Source organism: Anser brachyrhynchus, assembly GCF_964034855.1.
Source record: "Anser brachyrhynchus genome assembly, chromosome: 19".
Classification (NCBI taxonomy): Eukaryota; Metazoa; Chordata; class Aves; order Anseriformes; family Anatidae; genus Anser; species Anser brachyrhynchus.
In genome coordinates this window covers 8,659,980-8,678,573 of record NC_137712.1, presented here as the reverse complement: position 1 = coordinate 8,678,573, position 18,594 = coordinate 8,659,980, and the positions used below count along the sequence as shown (strand labels likewise).

At 53.9% G+C, this 18,594-nt stretch overlaps 1 protein-coding gene across 7 annotated transcripts in view; it reads right to left on the bottom strand.

Moving 5' to 3' along the window:
• The window catches only part of ASTN2 (astrotactin 2), a 341,061-nt gene that overhangs the window by 148,966 nt on the left and 173,501 nt on the right, over positions 1 to 18,594 (bottom strand). For all 7 annotated transcript variants that reach the window (XM_080561615.1, XM_080561613.1, XM_080561618.1 and 4 more), the window contains one exon: positions 3,844 to 3,994. In XM_080561615.1, coding sequence (XP_080417741.1) covers positions 3,844 to 3,994 — 151 coding nt within the window. The remainder of the gene's footprint in view (positions 1 to 3,843; positions 3,995 to 18,594) is intronic.

Genomic DNA, 18,594 nt, shown 5'->3' with positions numbered 1-18,594 from the left:
TGATATTGTGCTTGTGGCCAATTCTTTTTTTTTTTTTTTCTTAAATTAGAAGTAAATTTCTGCTATCAGGAGCTCAGTCTGAGAGCAGTAAGACGGTGCTCATCTGCTGGATTTAAGGTCTAAGTCAGCAGTGCTCAGGGCCTGGTCCCTTCCTTCTTGCTGACACCTCTCAGGTGGTGCTCTGGGGCTGACCAAGCCCTGCTCCACGTACTGTGGGACAGGAACCATCAGATCTCCCCCCTGCATCCCCCTGCTGCTGCAAAGTGGCTTGCACAGCAGGGAAACAAGGAGCTTAATTGTGCTGCTGCCCTGATGTGAGACCCCGAGCTGTGTTCCCCACCACTGCCTGGGCAACACGTGTCCTCCTGCTTCTCCTGGAGGTCCACGTGGTGGTGAGACCCATCCCAAGAGGCACAGTTGGACTGGGACACGCTCACCTCACTGGGGCTGCCAACAGGTGTGAGCAAACCCAAGGCAAGTGGCAGGTGGGGAAACCTGAGTTTTAGCCACGTTGCAGGTGTTTCCTTCGTTCCCTCGGGTCCAATTCACAGCTTTGCAACTCAGATTACAAATGACCGCCATGCAGGGGTCGAGCCCTTTCCCTCCTCCAGCATCTCTTCCCCCCTGGCTGAGCAGTTAGCGATGTGCCGGCAAAAGGGGTCAGCACTGTATATTCCTCCGGGGACTATATCCTGACTTGCTTCTCCTGTACAGGGTTTGTTGGGATCCCGGGACGACGGCACAACCCTCACACTGCACTCAGGGGGCAGACCAGAGCCACTGGATTTAGAGATGCTCTCTGGGATTTTGTTTTCCTGGGAAATGCCTGTGGCTTCCTCCGACCCGTCAACAATATGGAAACCGATGCGTTTCCTAGAGCTTGGGGTCTATTTTGTTGTGCTGCAATGTCGGGCTCAGAGGCAAGGCTCCAGGTAGCAATCCCAACCACAGGTATAGCAAGGTGGCAACTCACGCTTCTTAAAATGAAGTGAGGAATAAAAATCCTCCGATAAGTAAAGAAGTGCAGAAAAACATTGTATACTAATGCCATCTACTGGGTACAAGGAAAAATAACAAAAAAAGAACACGAGAAGAGGGAAAAAAAGACCTGGTGGGAAGCCGGCAGCCGTAGCCCTGAGAATCGCCCTTCCCATACAGAGATCAGCGCTGAGACTGCGGGTCTGAGCCTCGGGTCTCCCAGGTGCCTCCTCACACGCAGGGTTTTAACAGAGCGACGTGCTCGTGTCTCCTCCATGAGCCCAAGGAGACCTGGGGCAGCCCCAAACCTGTATCTGCAAGCATCTGCCCCCAGTGTCTTAAATGTGTCCCTTGAAGACCAAACAATTAGGTAATGGCAGGGACTGCACTGCTAAAAGCCCTAAGATAAATGCATCCTCGATCCTCAGAATTACTGGAAGCTGTGTTAAGGGCATGAAGGAGCTGGTAACAGATGATGATTATAAATAAAAGGAAGAAGAAATCTTTGAGATTTGCGCTGTTCCCTGGTTGAGCTGCTAGGCTCCGGCTCTGGTGGGTATTAATTGCTTACAAGCCCACATGTATATTTTATGCTCAGTACCTGCCTGGAACGTTTGTTGGATTTAGCCTTGATTGATGAACCACTGATTATATACTTCTGTGGTCCTCGGCAAATTAATAAACTGTTGACTGGTAAAGATTAACAACATGTCATGATTTGAGAAACAGTGTCCAGAGTAAAGCTGAAGCAAACCTAGTGCTAAAATTAGTATGCGAGTGCTCCCTGAACTCTATAAAAAGGGGATAGTTTAATTAAATTACATCCCGATATTGCCCATAGCACTTACCAAATTGGCAAATTGAGTTCACAGCAGTTCAGCTTTAAAACTAACTGACATCCCGCAAATGTGCAGCAAATGACCCCATCCCTGCTGGCACAGGAAAGCCAGCTCACGCCCGCAGCCTTGGGGAGGCAGCTGGGGAGGAGACGTTGGCACGGAGAGACTGGGGCCGAGGGGGACTCAAGGTCACAGCCGAAGGTTGTGGCTGGGTCAGAAACTCAGCTGCCACCACCTGCAGTCCCACCCTGCGCCACAAACACAGCCCGTAGGGAGCCCGGATCGGGGAATCGCTGGTTTTTGCCTTTTTTTTTCTCTTCTTTTCCAGGGAACAGCCACGTTTGCTTGCAGTGCTGCAGTTCCTGGGCACCTGCAGGGCACCGATGGGTGTAAAATCCCGCATGAATAGCAGCGGGGGGCAGAGCAGGGGCGATGCGGCTGCATCCCAGCACCGCTGCATCTCCAAACTCCCCGCCCGGCTCCTGCTGAAGCTGCACGCCAGCAGGTGGGATGGAAGGGAGAAAAGGCAATTTCCCGAGCAACAGAGCGTGAGGCCGTTTGCAAAGCAGCTCCGGCATGTCTCCACGGGGAGGGCTGCATTAAGTCCCCCAACATCGCATCGGGGATGAAAGCAGCCCTCCGTTATGGGGCTCAGCACTGCTGCCCTCAGGCTTTGGGGAAAAAGGAGCCACGCGGAGCGATGGGCATCTCTGGGGCCGTCTGCTCTCCCCACACAGCCCCTGCCAGGGGATGCACGGCCCTGGGACCTGGCGTGATGGGGGCACGGGGTCCCTGGCACCCCCATGGCACCAGGCAGCACCTCGAGACCACAGCCCTTGGGGAGCAGGATGTGCCCCGAGGTGATTCCCCACTCCTTCCTCCGGGCCTTCCTGCCGGATGTGTTTTGTTCTCCTTAAATACAGCCTCGTTTAGCCATTACAAAAGCAGGGGGGGTTATTTTCCCTGAGTGACACAGTTTTCAATTTCTGCTGCTCTGTGTGCCGGCACGGCGAATGCTAGGCCTGTAATTTATTGACAATTTCTATCTTAATATATCTTGACTTTTAAAAAGAGGCATCTCTTCCCAGCGGCACAGGGCAATCAGAGCCCCGATTGTTTCTGACAGTGTCTGGGAGGCACATTAGTTTTCAGAGCAAAATGACACCCAAAAAAAAGGACAAAAAGGAAAAAAAAGCCTGAAACTAGCCCCTCCCTGGAAAGGGCCAGAACAAAAGAAAACAGCAATGGCAAAAGAAAGCACGAAAGGGGGAGGAATAGGAAGGAGGAGACGCGGGCGCTGCAGGGCCGAGCGCTGCCTGTGACACATCAGGCTGCCGCGCTAAATGGCCTTAACAAGCAATCGGAGAAGGGGATAATGAAAACGCCACCCCGGAGACGGCACCACTCCAGCCTGACCTTTCCAGGCTGCTGCCGTGTATAAACATCTTCAATAAATAAAGAGACACTTAACTCCTGCCTCGGCGGCGGGCAGGGGTGACGGGCGCAGCCTGCGGCAGCTGGGGGCTACGGAGCAGGGGCTGGGGGCAGCGGTGACGAGCTGTGATCCCCTCTGATGGCACTTCCCCTCTGGGCAGGCGTACACACATTCATTCCCATGCTAATAATCGTCTTGTTCTGGGCAGATGGAGCAGTGATGCTCCAGCTTCCCCTGGCAGTTTCCCGAGGCTCTGCCCCCTGCCCCGTGTTTCAGGCTCACTCCTTGCCCCGACCAGCGGTGCCGTTGCCATCAGCAGAGGGGTGAGCGCTGGCTGGTGTGCTGAGCCCTGAGGCAGCCCGCTCAGAAGCATGGCAAAACCCCTCTGTGCATCGATAGCTGGGAACAGCTCGGAGCCTCTGCCCAAAATTTGTGGTCTAAGAGGGCTCCGGGCACAGCCGGCTGTCTGGTCAGATGTGAGAGTGCTCAGAAACAGATCAAACTGTGCACTGCACTCAGTGTGCAGACCAGAGACCATCTCCAGAGCAAGCATCCCCTCGGCCCCATCCCCGGGACGGCCGCGGTACCTACCACGCAGCCCGTCGAGTCCACCTTGCGGTCCGACACGCACTTGAAGTTGCGGGTGCAGCCGCCGTTGTTGCGGGAGCAGTCCCGGACCGGCCCGAAGGAGGAGAGCAAGTCATTGATGGTTTCGAAGTATGTGGACAGCATCGCTTCTTCCCTTGGAGAGAAAAGGCACCGTTAGAGCGGGCGGGGAGGGACGGGGAGGCGGCAGCACGGGCAGCGCCACACCTCACCCACAAGGAGGGCTGCTCTGGCAAAATCACGGCGTGAGATGAACAAAACTTGGTCGGGGGAAGTGTGCCAAGAATATGAAGGCTTGATGACCTTGCTGCATAATTCATTTGCTGCACAGCTTTGACATCCTTGAGAAAAATCAGCCAGCTCTGAGGTTGCCAAGATCCTACCTGTCTACCATTCCCGTGCAAACTGCCCGCTACAAGAGGCCTGATTAGGATTACTAGCGGGGAACCAACCCCATATGAGCCAACAGTGAATCCACAACAGTGAAACTCCTCGTGGATGTTTTACACCTGAGCCAAGCCTCCCTGAGCACCCGCACCCCATCTGACATGTGGGGACCTCCCTTAGGATTTAAAGCCGCACAAAACTCGCCTTCGCTCTTGCTGGGATGTGGCCGGGGGATGCTCGTGCCTGCGGGGCTGGGGACCCCAGCGGGGTTTGGAGGGTGTCTGGGCACAGCTTCTCCATCACGGCCCTGCACACCCCAGGCTCAGCTGTGCTCTGAAACGCCTTTCTTAAGCGCGCAAGAAGCGCTAACGCTGATGAATTCAACGGCCATATAAAGACTTGAGAAGCTCCCAGCCCTGCCTCTCCGAGCTGCGCACGCAGCAGATTTTGTCTGTGACAAAGTACTCCGGCACTTTGTGCTGGGTTCTTGCTAAGGGAACGCAGATGCTTGTTGAGAGCTCTGAGCATCTCCAAGGTATTTGTCATCTGCAGAGCATGTTCCATACGTTAACAGATTGCTGCAACCCGTCTTGGGCACCGGATCCGGACGCCGACAGCAGCGACGCGGGGGAGACGAAGCGCTTTGCCCAAAGTCACGGAACAAGTCGGTGATGGAGACGGACCTGCCCTCCACAGGCTGTTTATTAGATCTTTACCCAGAGGAGGCTGCAAATAAACACCGACCCTCTGGCCTTAAGCCACCCGCGAGGCAGTGCCGGCAGCCACGTGGCGCTGCCACCGCCCCGCGGCACCTCCCCTGCTCTCCCAGCGGCACCCAACAGCCCGCACGGCCACTCGATGCCCGCTGCTACGCTCTGGTTTTGGAGTTTTTTAATTCAAAAACCTCGCGCTTGGCAACAGAACGGCAGAGGAGGAATATTCAGCAGTCCTTGAGGACGGCGGCGGAGCGGCGCTGTGCCATCCGTCAGAGGAGGGCCCCTGCGCACACGCGCGCCGTCACGCTCACGCACGCAGCCCTGCCAACACCCAGCGCTGGAAAAAGCATGAGTCAGGCCTTAAAAAAAATGGTAATGAGATTGGCATAAAAACGATGAGATTTTAAAAATAAATCAATCATTAGGAGGGTTTTTTTCCTTAATTTGCCTTCTGCTTTCTGAGCCTTTAGGGCGTAATTCAGGTTTTTTTCCCTGCAAACTTGCAGGGCAGAAATCATCCAAACACCAAACCCAACAAAAAGAAGCGGCTTTCAAGTCGAGTTTTAACAGATTTAGGATTTCCAGGCAATTCTTGGATTCCAGAAGCCGGGACCTGCTGTCTGCACTGCCCGCTTTCACCCCAATTAATGTTTCCCAATTAACTTTTCCCTCTTGCTTATCTCGTTTCCCATATTCCCCCTCTCTTGGCCCATCTCCTAGATTTTCCAGTATATTTGGAGCTGAATCTCCCTCTGTCCTTTCTTGGTCATGTTTCAAATATCTTTAGAGGCCCTTTTCTATTAGCACTCTGTTCCCACCAGAATTTGCAGCTCCTCCGAAGTGAGGGAGTGCGAAAGGCAGAATATATTAGATCAGGGCGCATATTTCTGCGGGAGGGAAGTGGGGAGAGAAAGGGCATATTATTCACTAACCAAAAAAAAACCCAAACCAAAAAATCCACAAAAACCGTGACAGCTCCCCCACCAGCCACGCAGAAAGCCCAACCCCACCTGGGTTGGATGCTGAGCAGATCGGGACCACACTGGGCTTTAATTCCAGCCTGGAGGCACAAACGCTTGGAGGCTCACGCACCTTCTGCGATCAGAGGGGGGAGCAGGAATCTCACTCTCCAAAACGGTGCCTGGCATCACGGATCACCGCAGAGGAGCCTGAATGAGCCACTAAGCGTATTAAAATATTAACGTCTCTGGGAGGTGGGGAAGCACAGCTGGAGGCACGCGCTGAAATGTCACCCAGCTCCGGCCGGGCATCCCCTGCCCCTCTGCCTCTTCCCCTCCAGCTCCTGCCCTCGATGCTGCCGGGGTCCCCACTTGGGTGCCCCTTCCTGCAGCTGCCCAGATAGTTTAGGGGAAAACAGATTATTTTTTGCCATTATTTTTTGCGCCTACTGAGCGTGGCCACAGCACCAGAGCCTTGCTGTGCCCGTCAGACCAAGCTCACCACGCGTGGGCAACTGGAGAGTTGTCTGAAGGGGGATCCTGGCACGGAGAGGATGGGGAGCGGGATGCCCGATGCCTCCACGCAGGCTGTAAGTACTGTGTCACGCACCTGGAGGCAGTGAGAGCTCTGAGAGGCGTGTGGCCCCGCTCCAAGAAGTAACAGAAAGGTGGAGCGGGGCAGTGGAGCAAAACTTCCCTGCGTGCCCGAGCTCCGGAGTGCCATGCCACGGCCAGGTGGGGCAAACGGGAGACCCCCAGGGGGCCCCCGACCCTGGCACGCTGGGAGGATGGGGCAGCTCCCCTCCAGCCTGAAGAGGGCATTAAGGACTGTCGAAAAGGGCATTTAGGTGCGAGCGACCTCATTTCTGACGCCAGATTCCCCACAAGCACACACATCTGCGAACACACGCACACTCCTGCTTCACTCCCCAGCCCTTCCAGACACCCAGGTGACACTTTCCAACAAAACACTCTGCTCCCTGTCGGAGCCCACTGATCACACAGCACACCTTGGTAGAACCTACCCTCCTGACAAGTTATGATGCCACAAGCGGTCCGTGCAGTAATGCACAGCAGCCCTGCTCTCCATCAGACCTTGCACAGCTCCCGCACAGGACCGTGGCACCCACCCTGTGCCACCTCCTGTCACCTGTGCGTGTCACTTCACTCGAAAATGCTTTCCTCTTCAACCTCATCACGGCTCTGCATCCTCCCCCTTTGTTCCAGGCCCTCATTAATGAAGCAGATTCAGTGACAAATATTGCTGGGGGTTATTTATTCATGAAATATCAACACCATGCAATTCTCAAAGCCTCCAAAGTGCTCATCTCAGAATAAGCTCCTGAGCATCACAGTGGCTCTGCTCTCCAGCTCATCTTGGAAGGGGATTAGTGGGTGTTATTCAACTCAGCTGCCCCTTTTTATTGCCTACTAATGGTTAAAGACTTCAGCATCTTACAAGGTTAACCATCACTGAGAAAAACAAAGAGGAAAAGGAGGCAAGCTGGGGCTAAGCTAGCACTGCTCCACCATCTGCTCCCCGAGCCGTGTTTGGAGAGGGATCAGGCTGGGGATTTGGGGTCCGTGACTTTCTGCATGCTGCAGTGCCAAGGCAGCTTCACCCCGAGGGGACAACCCGGTGCCCCACGTGGAGCATCCCATCGCTCTCCTGCACCTCGTCCCCCCCCAGCAGCACGGCCACGCACAGGGGATGTCTCTGTCACGCCGGCCCCACACCCGGACAGGCACCGGCTGCCTTCAGCTGCACGGAGCAGCACGCGTGGGACACGCCTGGCCCAGGGCAAGGGCAGCGCCTGTCCCCCAGGCCCCCTTTGTTTCCTACTTCCAGCAGCAAGACCCCACTCAGGGACCTTACCAGCAGATGCACTTGCAGAAGAGTACTTAGCAATGTACACCCAGATTCTCCATTTTTCAGCCCAACAGATGCTTCCCTGAGCAATTTTGACTGGTTCCTGGCCATGAAGCTTCTGTGCTGCAGGTCTTGGGAAAGGGCTGCCCCCCTTGCTGCTGCGAGGTGTCTCCCTGTGCAGCCAGACGTTAAATCCAGACATTAAATCCAGACACCCCCTGCCTTTTCCCTTCCTTCCTGCCCCATCTCAGCATCTCACCCGGGGATGGATTTACCCAGAGCAATGCCTGAGGTCCCCAGCTATGCCACGAGCACTTCGTTTCCCCCCATGCATAACGCTTTCAGAGGACCACCCGTGCTCTCACCTGCTCCTGTCTTTCTCTCTCCTTTTCCTTTTCCCCTCACGTCTCTTTTTCCTCTGCTAAAACAGCCAGCACTGAAATCATTAGAGAGGGTGCTGAACTCTGCATCGAGCTGCCGAGCAAACCGCTCGGAGGAACCACTGGGACCGTGGCAGCCAGACCTGCGGAGCCCCTGGGTGCCTGGCTCTGCGCTCGCTGTGCAGCCGCGCGGGTCGGGGACGTCTTTGCCAGCCACGAGCTGCAAACGCTCGAGGAAGCTGGGGAGCTGGGGAGGACGAAAGCTCTCAGCTGCGAGTTTGAGAGATCAAACCTGAGAGGGAATTGCAGGCTGTAGTGGGAATTGCAGCCTGTAGTGGACGCAAAGCTCACTTAGTGCTTTGTCCCTGGCTTGCGTCAAACCCCGGCGATGCAGAGCTCTGGTAGGCTAAACGACGCCGAGCACAGCTCGTTACAGAAACGACGCGCTTCCCAAAGCCGAGAGCGTTCTGCAAAACCAATAATCACATTTTGTAAAATAAAACTTACATACAGGAGATGGAAAAGCATTACCTCCGCAAAGCCTAGCGTGCAGACACGAGGTGTCAGGATCTGCCCAGCCCAGCTGCGTGCAGGCAGGACACGCCGTGTCCACGCTCATCCGCAAAGCGGGGCCATGCTGCTCCCCGGAGACTTCCCTTCCCTGGGGTCACCCAAAAACCCCCAAACCTCCCCTACATTAGTTCATTTTCACAGCTCTGTCCACGGTCCTGGTATTATTTTATTCACAATCAAGTTGGGGAATCAAGGCAACAAGAGAGAGGGATTAAAGGTGTTTGCCACTGTTGGGTCTCCAACTGGAGATGCTTTCAAAGTTATTTGTAGTACTCCCAGCGCTTCAGGTGCTTGTGGCACCATTCCAGTTGGTTTCATCATGACACAGGCTCAGCAGTTTTGTATAAAGAGCTGTGCAGTTAAACATCCAAACTATGACAAATGTTCAATAAATGGTCACCTGAAAAGAAGTGGTCTCTGATTAAAAAGCCACAGAGCATGATTCTCCCAAGAATTCAAGATTATTATTTTTTTTTAATTCTGCCTGCAACAAGAGACCAACCTCCCTACGACCCTCTCCTCCACCCGCTGCACTCTTTACAGCATCTGCAATGAATGGAGCGACCGCTTCCTGCGGCACCAAGCCACGAGCCATCTCCAGAGCGAACATTTCCATGCACTGAGAGAGCAAAGATGCTCCGGGAAGCTGGTCTGCAGGCACGGCATCGAAGGGGCCACCACGCACAGACGTGGGTCGTGGGGCTGCCTTAAAGGGGGCGGCAGCTCCTGCCTTACAAACCGCACGGTTTCAATCTTTAAGCTCACCTCCTCAGCCAGGTTTCTTAACGTGGTACAAGGAGATGCGTGGGCACGGAGCGGATTGCTTATTTTACGTGGAAGAGCTGAGTTTCTCAAGTCTGCCCAGTGTACCCACAGACGTTTTTCAGTCATTCTGACAGGGGTGGGAGGTTTGAAAAAAAACTGTCATCCATGTCAGGCCCTAAACTGTGCGAAATCATCCTTATTTGGGTGGCATCGGAGAAGGCATTTCAGTGGAGCTACCTGTCACACCACTGCCGATGAGCTGCTTGCTATCAATTTTCCTGATAGTTCCACTTCTTTTGGTAATGCTATAATAAACACTTGCAAGAAAACAAAAACAAAACCAAACAAACAACAAAAGCTCTTCCAAGAACCTTGAGGTTGAAAGTGTCAAGAATTTCCTACCATGCTTCAATAATTTGCTAGAGAGTCAATAAAACCATCGCTCCACCGGAGCGTTTCAAAGCTTGCCTTGGCAACCAGAAGGACCAGAAATTTAATTAAAGCAAAGCAAAACAAACACTACACAATAAAAGCAGCCTGACAAGACCCACCTTGTACAGCGCATGTCCCGGTGGGCACAGGGTGGCCAGGAAAGGGTCCCCCCCAGTCCCACTTGAGGCCCCTCAAGCTCTGCAGTACAGCTCTGCCCCGTGAAGGGCTGGGATGCCACACACGAAGTGACCGAGTCTTTCCCAATTCTTAACATTTTTCCCATTTCAGGAAAGCCTCGGAATCGCTGCCTTGATTCTGCAGGAGCCAGAAGCTAACCAAGTGCCCTCTGTGCACAGTGGCACGGGCTCACTCTCCCGAGCAACCACAGCATCGGCAGGTTTAAGAAAAGGCACAAGAACCACGACAGACTTGATGACCCATATTCATTAAGAGCGCTGGAGATACGTGCATCAGCAACCAGTCCACAGCTGCTCATAATTACCCCCAAATTCACCAGGTTGCACGTCCCATGCAGTGGTGGCACCACCAAGATGCTCCCGTGCTTCAGGCCCCTTAACAGCAAAATGCAGGATGGGGTCGGATGGTGTGGGATGGGACAGGGTGGGACGGATGGGTTGGGATGGGGTGGGGTTTGTCCCTCATGGGGGACAGAAAACTCTCCAAACGCACAGGTCTCAGCCTTGCCGTGCCACGCTGGGCACACATCGCCACTTGCTGCACACCTTCCACACACTCCTCATTAGTTTCATCAGGTGCTAATTATTCAAGGCGGGATGTGACTTGCCCTGTTTTGAAGCTGTCCGGCACTGATGGAACCATTTTTCCTCCTTTCACACAAAGGCGGATCCCTGGTGATACTGTCACAGCTGCTCCTCAAACCTCAGCTAACTGTCCCGAAAGGATTTCACAGCAGTCTGCTTCCCTCTGTGCTGGCAGCCAGAGACAGACACAGCGAATCTAGGTGTGCTAACTTTTGTTATGAAGTTCGTTAAGTAACTACGAAAGCCTCAAAATTACCTGAGATGAGCCTGACCCATTTCTTTCCCTTCCCTTCTTGCACACAGCTACTCCAAACTTCACTTGCCGAGAAAAAAATCTTCGCAACCTGATTTCTGAATGTTCAGAAAGCTGCAGCATGCCAGGAGCACGTGGAAAGCACAGCTTCAACACCTTAAGGAAGCGGATAATACAAAAGTGGCACACTCGGAGCACCAGGAAAAGAAACCTGGAGGCTCAGGGAGGAGCCGTGGCAGCCCTGGGAGCAGCCCGGGTCACCCAAGCACTGCAAATACCGACCTGCACCTTGTGGCGAGGGGCTCCAGGCAGCTCCAACCATTAATAATTTGAACAATTAACAGCGGTGGAGTCTGCTTGCTTAACATGGAATCGGTGGTAGTAATACATACTAATTGATAGTAATTGAACACTAATTAACTCACAAAGTAATATGTTTATCTAGCTAAATGGATCACACTAATGGTGCGGGGTTATCAGTCATGGAAGCAATGCATAATTAAAAAAATACATAAATGAAAATTATCAAATGATTTCTCTATGCTAATTAATATTTTTATTAGCTCAGTTTGCCCAGCAATTCCTTCCATCCCATCTTCCCAACGCATTCATTTCAAAGTAGTGAATGTGTAAATACATTTCTGCCTTACGTTTAGGAGCACAAACCGGAGGAGGGACCCCTTCCCTGCTCGGAGACACGGCGGTGTCAGGCAGAAAGGCGAACATCTGGGCAGGACAGGGACCGGAGGCAGCAGTGAGCGCTGCCGGGCAGACCTCACTGATGCTGCAAGATGAGGCACCTGAAACCACCTCTAAACCTCCTCCCAGTTAAATGATGTGATCTGCTGGTACCTGGGTGCGACCCAGGGGAGGGACTCACCGTCGCTCCCTTTTCCCCGTCCTGCCACCCGCATCCAGCGCGGCTGCCAAGTGCAGAAGCCGGAGGTTAATCCCCAGGGAGCAAAGCCGCAAAGCCCTCTAGGTTTTCTCTGCCTGCTTGGTGCGATCTCCAGCAGCAAAAGATCCTGCAGAGCATCTTCTCTGCGAGGCAGACCCGGAGCGAGCCCCCAGGGAAAGCCCAAAGTGTCTGCAGACCCCACGGACAGCACAAAGCCGCTGAGACACGGACCCGGCCCGCAGCCCCGTACAACGCGGGTGCGCACCGGGTGTGTGCGAAGTACGATGAAGGAAATGGCACAGGTTGCGAAGTCACATACTCAAAACTTCGGAAAATGTGAGACCTAAGGTTGCCTAGGCAACCTTAATTCAGCCCCTGGTAATTATGCACTCTGATGAAGGTGTTGATTGCCAGGCCACATACCGGAGGGTTAGCTGAACGACCTGATCCTCCCCGGCTGCCAAAGGTGATGGTGCTGAGCAATAGCTCAGCGTCTCCAGGGGCCAGAAAGAGCGGGGAGCTTGGCATTAGGGCATCCCCAAACGACCCCAGGTGCCTCTGAACACCTGCAGGTTTCTCAGTGCCTTACAAACAAATCCATTTGCAGCTTCTCAGAGTATTGTTTTCTCCTGGTTGGAGGACGCAGAGCTCCCACTTCATCGTGCTCTGTTCAGACACTGCTCTGCATGCACAATTACTCGGCTCCTCATGGGTTGCTTGTTCGTTGCTCGACACCAGAAAGCAGCAGTATTTCACAACCAATAAAGTGATTAAGTTCCCAATCTCCCTGTTACCGTCCCCGTTTTACAGATGGGGAGCCAAGACCCAGGAATGGCGATGTAAAAAATATCCACTACATTACGTGAAGCAAATCTGAGACATTTAGACTTGATTTTTCAGAGTACTTAGCATTAAATGACACTTCTCTGCTCACAGCACAGCTCTCATTGACTCGGGTGGAAGTTTTTACTGCTCCACATTAACGCAGATCATTCCCCGAGCAGGTTCATTGCCTGTGCTGAGCGAGGCAAAGGTGAAAACTAGCGCATGACTGTGCCATTAGAGACATTTTCATAATGCATATGCACAGAGGGGCTGCCTGAAGGCTGCACAGCAAACTGACCCTGGCACCTGTTGGCTTTGGAGCTCTGCAACCTTAATAACGTTTGCTAAAGAGGAGGTCGCTTGGGGTTTTATTCTGGGGAGGGAGGAAGGGGAAGGTGTTGCAAGTGCTTAGATTCTTAAGCTGGAAACGAAGGAATTCATCTCCAGCAGCTGCCAGACGCAGCATCGCTCAGCCTGCGGGCAGGCAGAGCTCTTCAGCCTCAACCTGCAGGAGCAGGGCCCTCCCTGCCCCGCTCACGGTCCTGTCCCCTCTCGTCCCGGCGTGTCCCATTCCCCTGGTCCTCTTCCCAACCCTTCTGGCCGCCTGCTGCCTCCCTCCCTGGGGATGCTTTCTGTGCTCAGCCAGGGAGCACTCTGCTGCTAAAATCAAACAAGACTTCACTCTGCATAAAGCAGTTGGAGGTTTTCAGAAGAGCCTCTAAGCTGGCCAAATTAATGTATTTTGTTGGTTGTTTTTTGTTTGTTTGTTTGTTTTTTGCTTGTAAAAGAGCCTCGTAAATGTTTGCCTCAATCCTCTGCCACGTTTTTGCCTGGAGAAGCGAAAGAAATCTTAGAAAAACAAGCAATCAAGCAAAATCCTGGACAGAAGGCCTGGGCTGTATCATCCTAAATTATTAAAGGCTGAAAACATCACGAGATGGGTCAGGCCCCCCCAGTATGAGGCAGCGACTGCCCGGGCTGACCTAGAATAAAGCAGAACCAAGCAGACCACACTTCAGCTCCGTGCAGCACGGCCAAAAATCCCATTAATCTCCCCTCTGAGATGGCCGGGAGCAGTTCGGCTGACAGCCGACCCCTCTCCAAGGCACACGTGTCCGCACCTGACCCGGCCTCATTAAACGTGCAGGATGCCGGGGAGGGAGGGAGCACCTCGTCACCTTCCCCAGCTCTTCGCCTTTCAAAATAATTAGTGATCAGCAATCCAGGACTCCAGCTCCCTGCTTGTTCGCCATCCCCAAGTGACTCGTGAGGGCTCATTCCTCGCCCTTGGGTGCAGGTCTGGCACCCACGGCTCTGCTCATGCAATGGCATCGTGCGCACCTGCCTGCAAAATGTCACCATGCCGGGGCACCCTGAGCCTCTGCAAGGTGACCTGTGCCTACAGCAGCACTTTGCAACTGCAAGCTTGCAAATCCCAGCCTGGGGCTGCCTGTAGCTCAGCTTTGAATGTTTGCTTAAGCACATAGGCATTGCTGGGTTTTTTCCTTCCTTTCTACAGCCTTCGAGGGTATTTTGGGGTAAGTTCTGTGATCTAATGGGCTTTCTGGATCTGAGTTAGTAGCAATTTGTGAGGGTCAGTAGGGAAAGTTGGGCTTTGTAGGGAAATAGGAGAAGGAGCCCATTTGTTCACCTGCACGCAGGCACCAGGATTAGCCCACAGCCCAGACCCAGCCACCCTCATTACACAGCGATTGCGGGCTTTTTCCAAGGTACATATAAAGTGCTTAGATGCAGTGGTGAAAAGCACTTTAGAAATGCCAATAGAATTAGATTAGATAAATAGGAAATGGCCAGGGCTGCAGCAGCAGACGGTTATGCCCTGATTTTTCGCAGTTGCTGAGCACCTGCTGCTCTTATTGATCTGCTGGGAGGAGATGGTGTCGAGCCCTGGGAAAGCAGGCACTGGCGACTGCAGGCAGTGCAACATCCCACGGCTCTCCTGCTACAGCCAGGGCAATGCCAGGCTCTGCAATAAAGCTCCAGATCCAGCTGACCCCCCCACAACCACGCCGCGGTATGGCTTTCCCCGATCCCTGCATCCCAGGCACCACCAGACCCCTCCAGCTCCCCCGGTCCTGCACACCAGGGATCGGCCACGCTGCGCCCACGAGGAGCAAAACCCGCAGCTGCACGTAGCAGAACACCACTCGCCTGGGGCACTTCCTGCGGGTGCCTCTGTGCGTCCCTATGCATGTATGCACGTCCTGCTATATATAGTGCCTTCTGTCAGCAACACCCGGTGATTTCCACAAAGCCAGGTGAATGTCCTTAGACAGAGGAACTGAGGCACAACGGAGTTATTTAGAGCTCGTCTCCAGAAGCAGCCCGTGAAGTTAGAATCCAATTAATTTTATACCTGGGGAGAGATTTGCATAGGGATTTTCCATCCATATGGATGGATTTGTTTTTCAAAAGGCCTCAGCTCTTATCCAAGGCACCCAATGTGGACTGTGTTTCCCAAGGTGCCCAGCACTCAGCAGTTCCTGGGAGCACAGCTGGGTTTGTCACAAGGGCAGCACACATTGGGAAGGTGGCTGGGCACCAAACCCTTCTGAGGACTTCACCTCCCTGGGTCTGGTCCCTGGGGCACCCCGATCTGCCGCTGCCTGTGGTAGGGACCCATCCCACCGCTGCCTGGCGATGAGAGCACCTGCAAGCAGCTTCCTGCCGCACAGACAGCAAAGGGCTTTGCTGGTTTACCTCCCTGAGTGGGCTCAGCCCAGGATCAGAGATGCCACCTGAGTGTGGCGAAGTGATGGGCATCCGTGGCTGGGGGAGCACCAGGACCTCCCCATGCTACAGCCACAGCCCGTTAGGTCACTGTGGCTTATCCAGAAGCTGCCCACACACTGCCAGAAGGGTTTGCCTTTTTTTCACCTTCCCCATGAAGATGCCACATGCTCCGTGCCCCTCCTGCCACCACTGCAGTGAGCTCTGCCAGTACGGCCCCACTGCTTAACTGCCCCCACATGCTAGCCTGGGCCTGCAAGCTCTTTGGGGCAGGAGCTCTATTCAGACCTCTGCGAGGGATAGCTCGCTCTCTGAGCTCTCTGAGCTCTGCTCATTCGTTACTTCTGAACCTGTGCTGCTTTGCAGCCTGATGAATACCCCGGCAGAGATCATGAAAGAAGCAAACCACAGACCCGGGGAGCCTGCGGTGCGGTGCCTGCGCACCTCTGATCCAGGGAATGGCTGCAAAATGTGGCCTCCAGCCTTCTGAGGAAGACGCCGAGCTCTAAACGTGCATTAAGCCCCCAGATGCAACTGTTTTACCACCAAACCGCAGGCACCGGCAGGGAGCGGGCAGCCCTGGCTGCCACCTGCAATGAGCTGACCCGCGGGCGTCCTCCCGGCTCTGCAGCCCCAGGGGAATTGCTGCACATTTTTAGCCTTGCCTGCAGCCATATCATAGAGCGAATGCTGCCAAGCTGTGTCCAGGGCCAGGTGCATTCAGGAAAAAGAAAAAAAAAAAAAAAGGAAGGAAGATAATCAGCATTGAAAAAAAAAAAAGACCAAAAATCTGGCACTGAACTCTATTGCATCCATTTTTGTTCCTGCTGAACCAAATTGGCTGCCATCAAAGCAAATGGCAGATGAAGAAAACATTGACTTTCTGCTTGGGTCAATAAACAAGATAAATTGAGCAGGGAGTTGGAAACAGGAACATCATCATTTACCTGAGGAAGGGAGAGGGTTAAAGGCAGGGAGGCCGGAGCTGTGTACAAGCCCGTATCTCCGGTGAGGACCAGTTGTCCCCGTTCCCCTGGGAGCTCAGCGCTGGGAGGGCGGCGTTTCTTGGGGCTGGGACTCTGCTGCATGACTCAGTCCTTAAAACAGAGCACCCCAGCCCCAAATCCTGGGATCAGACCGTGGGGGATTCCAGCCATGTGTTGGAGCATCTGCCGGTGCCAGAGGCACTGCCACGGGGCCAGGCAGGCGCCTGCAGCACTGCTCAAGGACAGGCGACCACCGTAACGCAGCACCGAGCTCACACACGAACACACCCTGAGGTCGAAGTTTACTTGGAGCTCCTCTGGACTCACTCAGGTACCAAACACCTGCAGACATCCTGCCGTTTTCTGTAAATCTTCATGTTATTGCATTATTAAGTGGGGCATAAAGAACGCACGCATTTATTAAAGGCAGAACAGACCATGCCCGTTGGCGGATTCTTCGACAAGATCAGTTATTGGCACCGAGCGCCCCACATCAAACGTGTTCGGGAGAGCTGTGTTCCAGCAGGGGTTGCGTGGGGTGCACCAAGGGCTGAGCCCGTGGGTCAGCGATGGGAGCTGAGGGCAGAGGTGTGTGGGATGGGAGCATCCCCCCCTCTGAGCCATCCTGCCCTCAGCCATCACCTTCATTCCAGCTGCCAGTCAAAGGCGGATACTCAGTCTGAACCGCAATTCGCAGAAGATGCTGGCGTGTGGGACGTGGTCATCACAGCTCCTGCCCGATGGGATCTGTCAGAGCAGGCGAAGATTGCTGGGGAATCCGCGCTCCGGCTGCACATCCAGCAACAGGAGACTGAGCTCAGGAGAAGAGGAGAGGGGAAAGAAAGGAAAGGAAAAGAAAAGAAAGGAAAAGAAAAGAAAGGAAAAGCAAAGCACTGCAGGACCACCTTCTTCCTCCTGCTCATTGCATTCCGCTTTTATTTTAGTGTCTATTTTAACAATAGAGACTAAACGGAAAGGTTTCCATGCTAATTAATCCACAGTCTGCCCAGGGAGCCGAGGGGATGGGATGGGGCTGTGCAGAATACAACTTGCTTCCTTCAAAAGGTATGAGAGACAGAAACGTAAAATCCAGCGCCGAGGAGGCAGCAGCGGGAAGGTGCTCAGTACAAAGCAGGCATTTGTACAGCACAAAACACAAACCCGCGTTGGCGGGGCGAATACAAAGGAGGTTACAAGAGCTCCGAGCAGTGAGACCTCGGCGCTGGATGCTGAGCAGCCACCAGCACGGGGGCAGAGCCACGCCAAGGGACGGATCCTGCAGCGCTGCTGGGGAAATGCTGGGAGCTGGGCGGTGGAGAAAAACCTCCCGGGAGGGGACGATCCCTGCTGTTCCCCGATAGAGCGGGGAAATGCTCGGCACCAGCACCACTCACCCCTCATCCCTGCAGGCGATGGGATGCCCGGAGTCCATCAGGCTCGGTCCCTGCATGTAGCAGCAGGGCCGCCTGCCCCACGGGGGCTCGCAGGGGACATGGGGCACTCAGTGGCACACATGCCACCCCTGGTCACGGGGCGATGCTTTGGGCATGGCAATGCCCTGGCCCGGTCCGCACAGTGAGCGAGCCTGACCCAAAGCCTCCCGAACAAACAGACTGAGACGTACATGACAAAGCTGGATTTTTCACCCACTAAGCAGCATCAGAAGAAACCCCTGGAGCGGCTGCGAACGCGACCCTTCGAAAAGGAGTCAACCAAGAGCTTTTTGGATGCAGAGCTCACCCGAAAGACAAACCTGGGGATTTACGAGCGAGAAAACAGTCTGTTGTTTGTTTTTTACACCATTCTACCTAAACAGACCTCTGCACACGCATTTGCAAAAGGAAAGACCGAACTGAACTTGCCTCTCCAATTTTTTGTCTCGTTGGAAGGAGCACCGCAAAGCTGAACCGACCGCCAGTCGTCAGCCTGAGGGCAAGGAACTTGCTCCCATCCGCATCACAAGAGCCTCACCCTGCCCCAGTTTGACTTCAGCAACATTCACTTCTACCTCTCCACCACCAAAGTCAGGTTTAAGAAATGAAGATGACCTTAAAACTCCTAAGGGGCTGCTCTGCCAGAGGAACGAGGAGGGAATGTTACCCAGAAATAAAGCCCGGAACGGGAGCTGGCGTTGCTGGATTTACTGCAGCCTCTGCTGC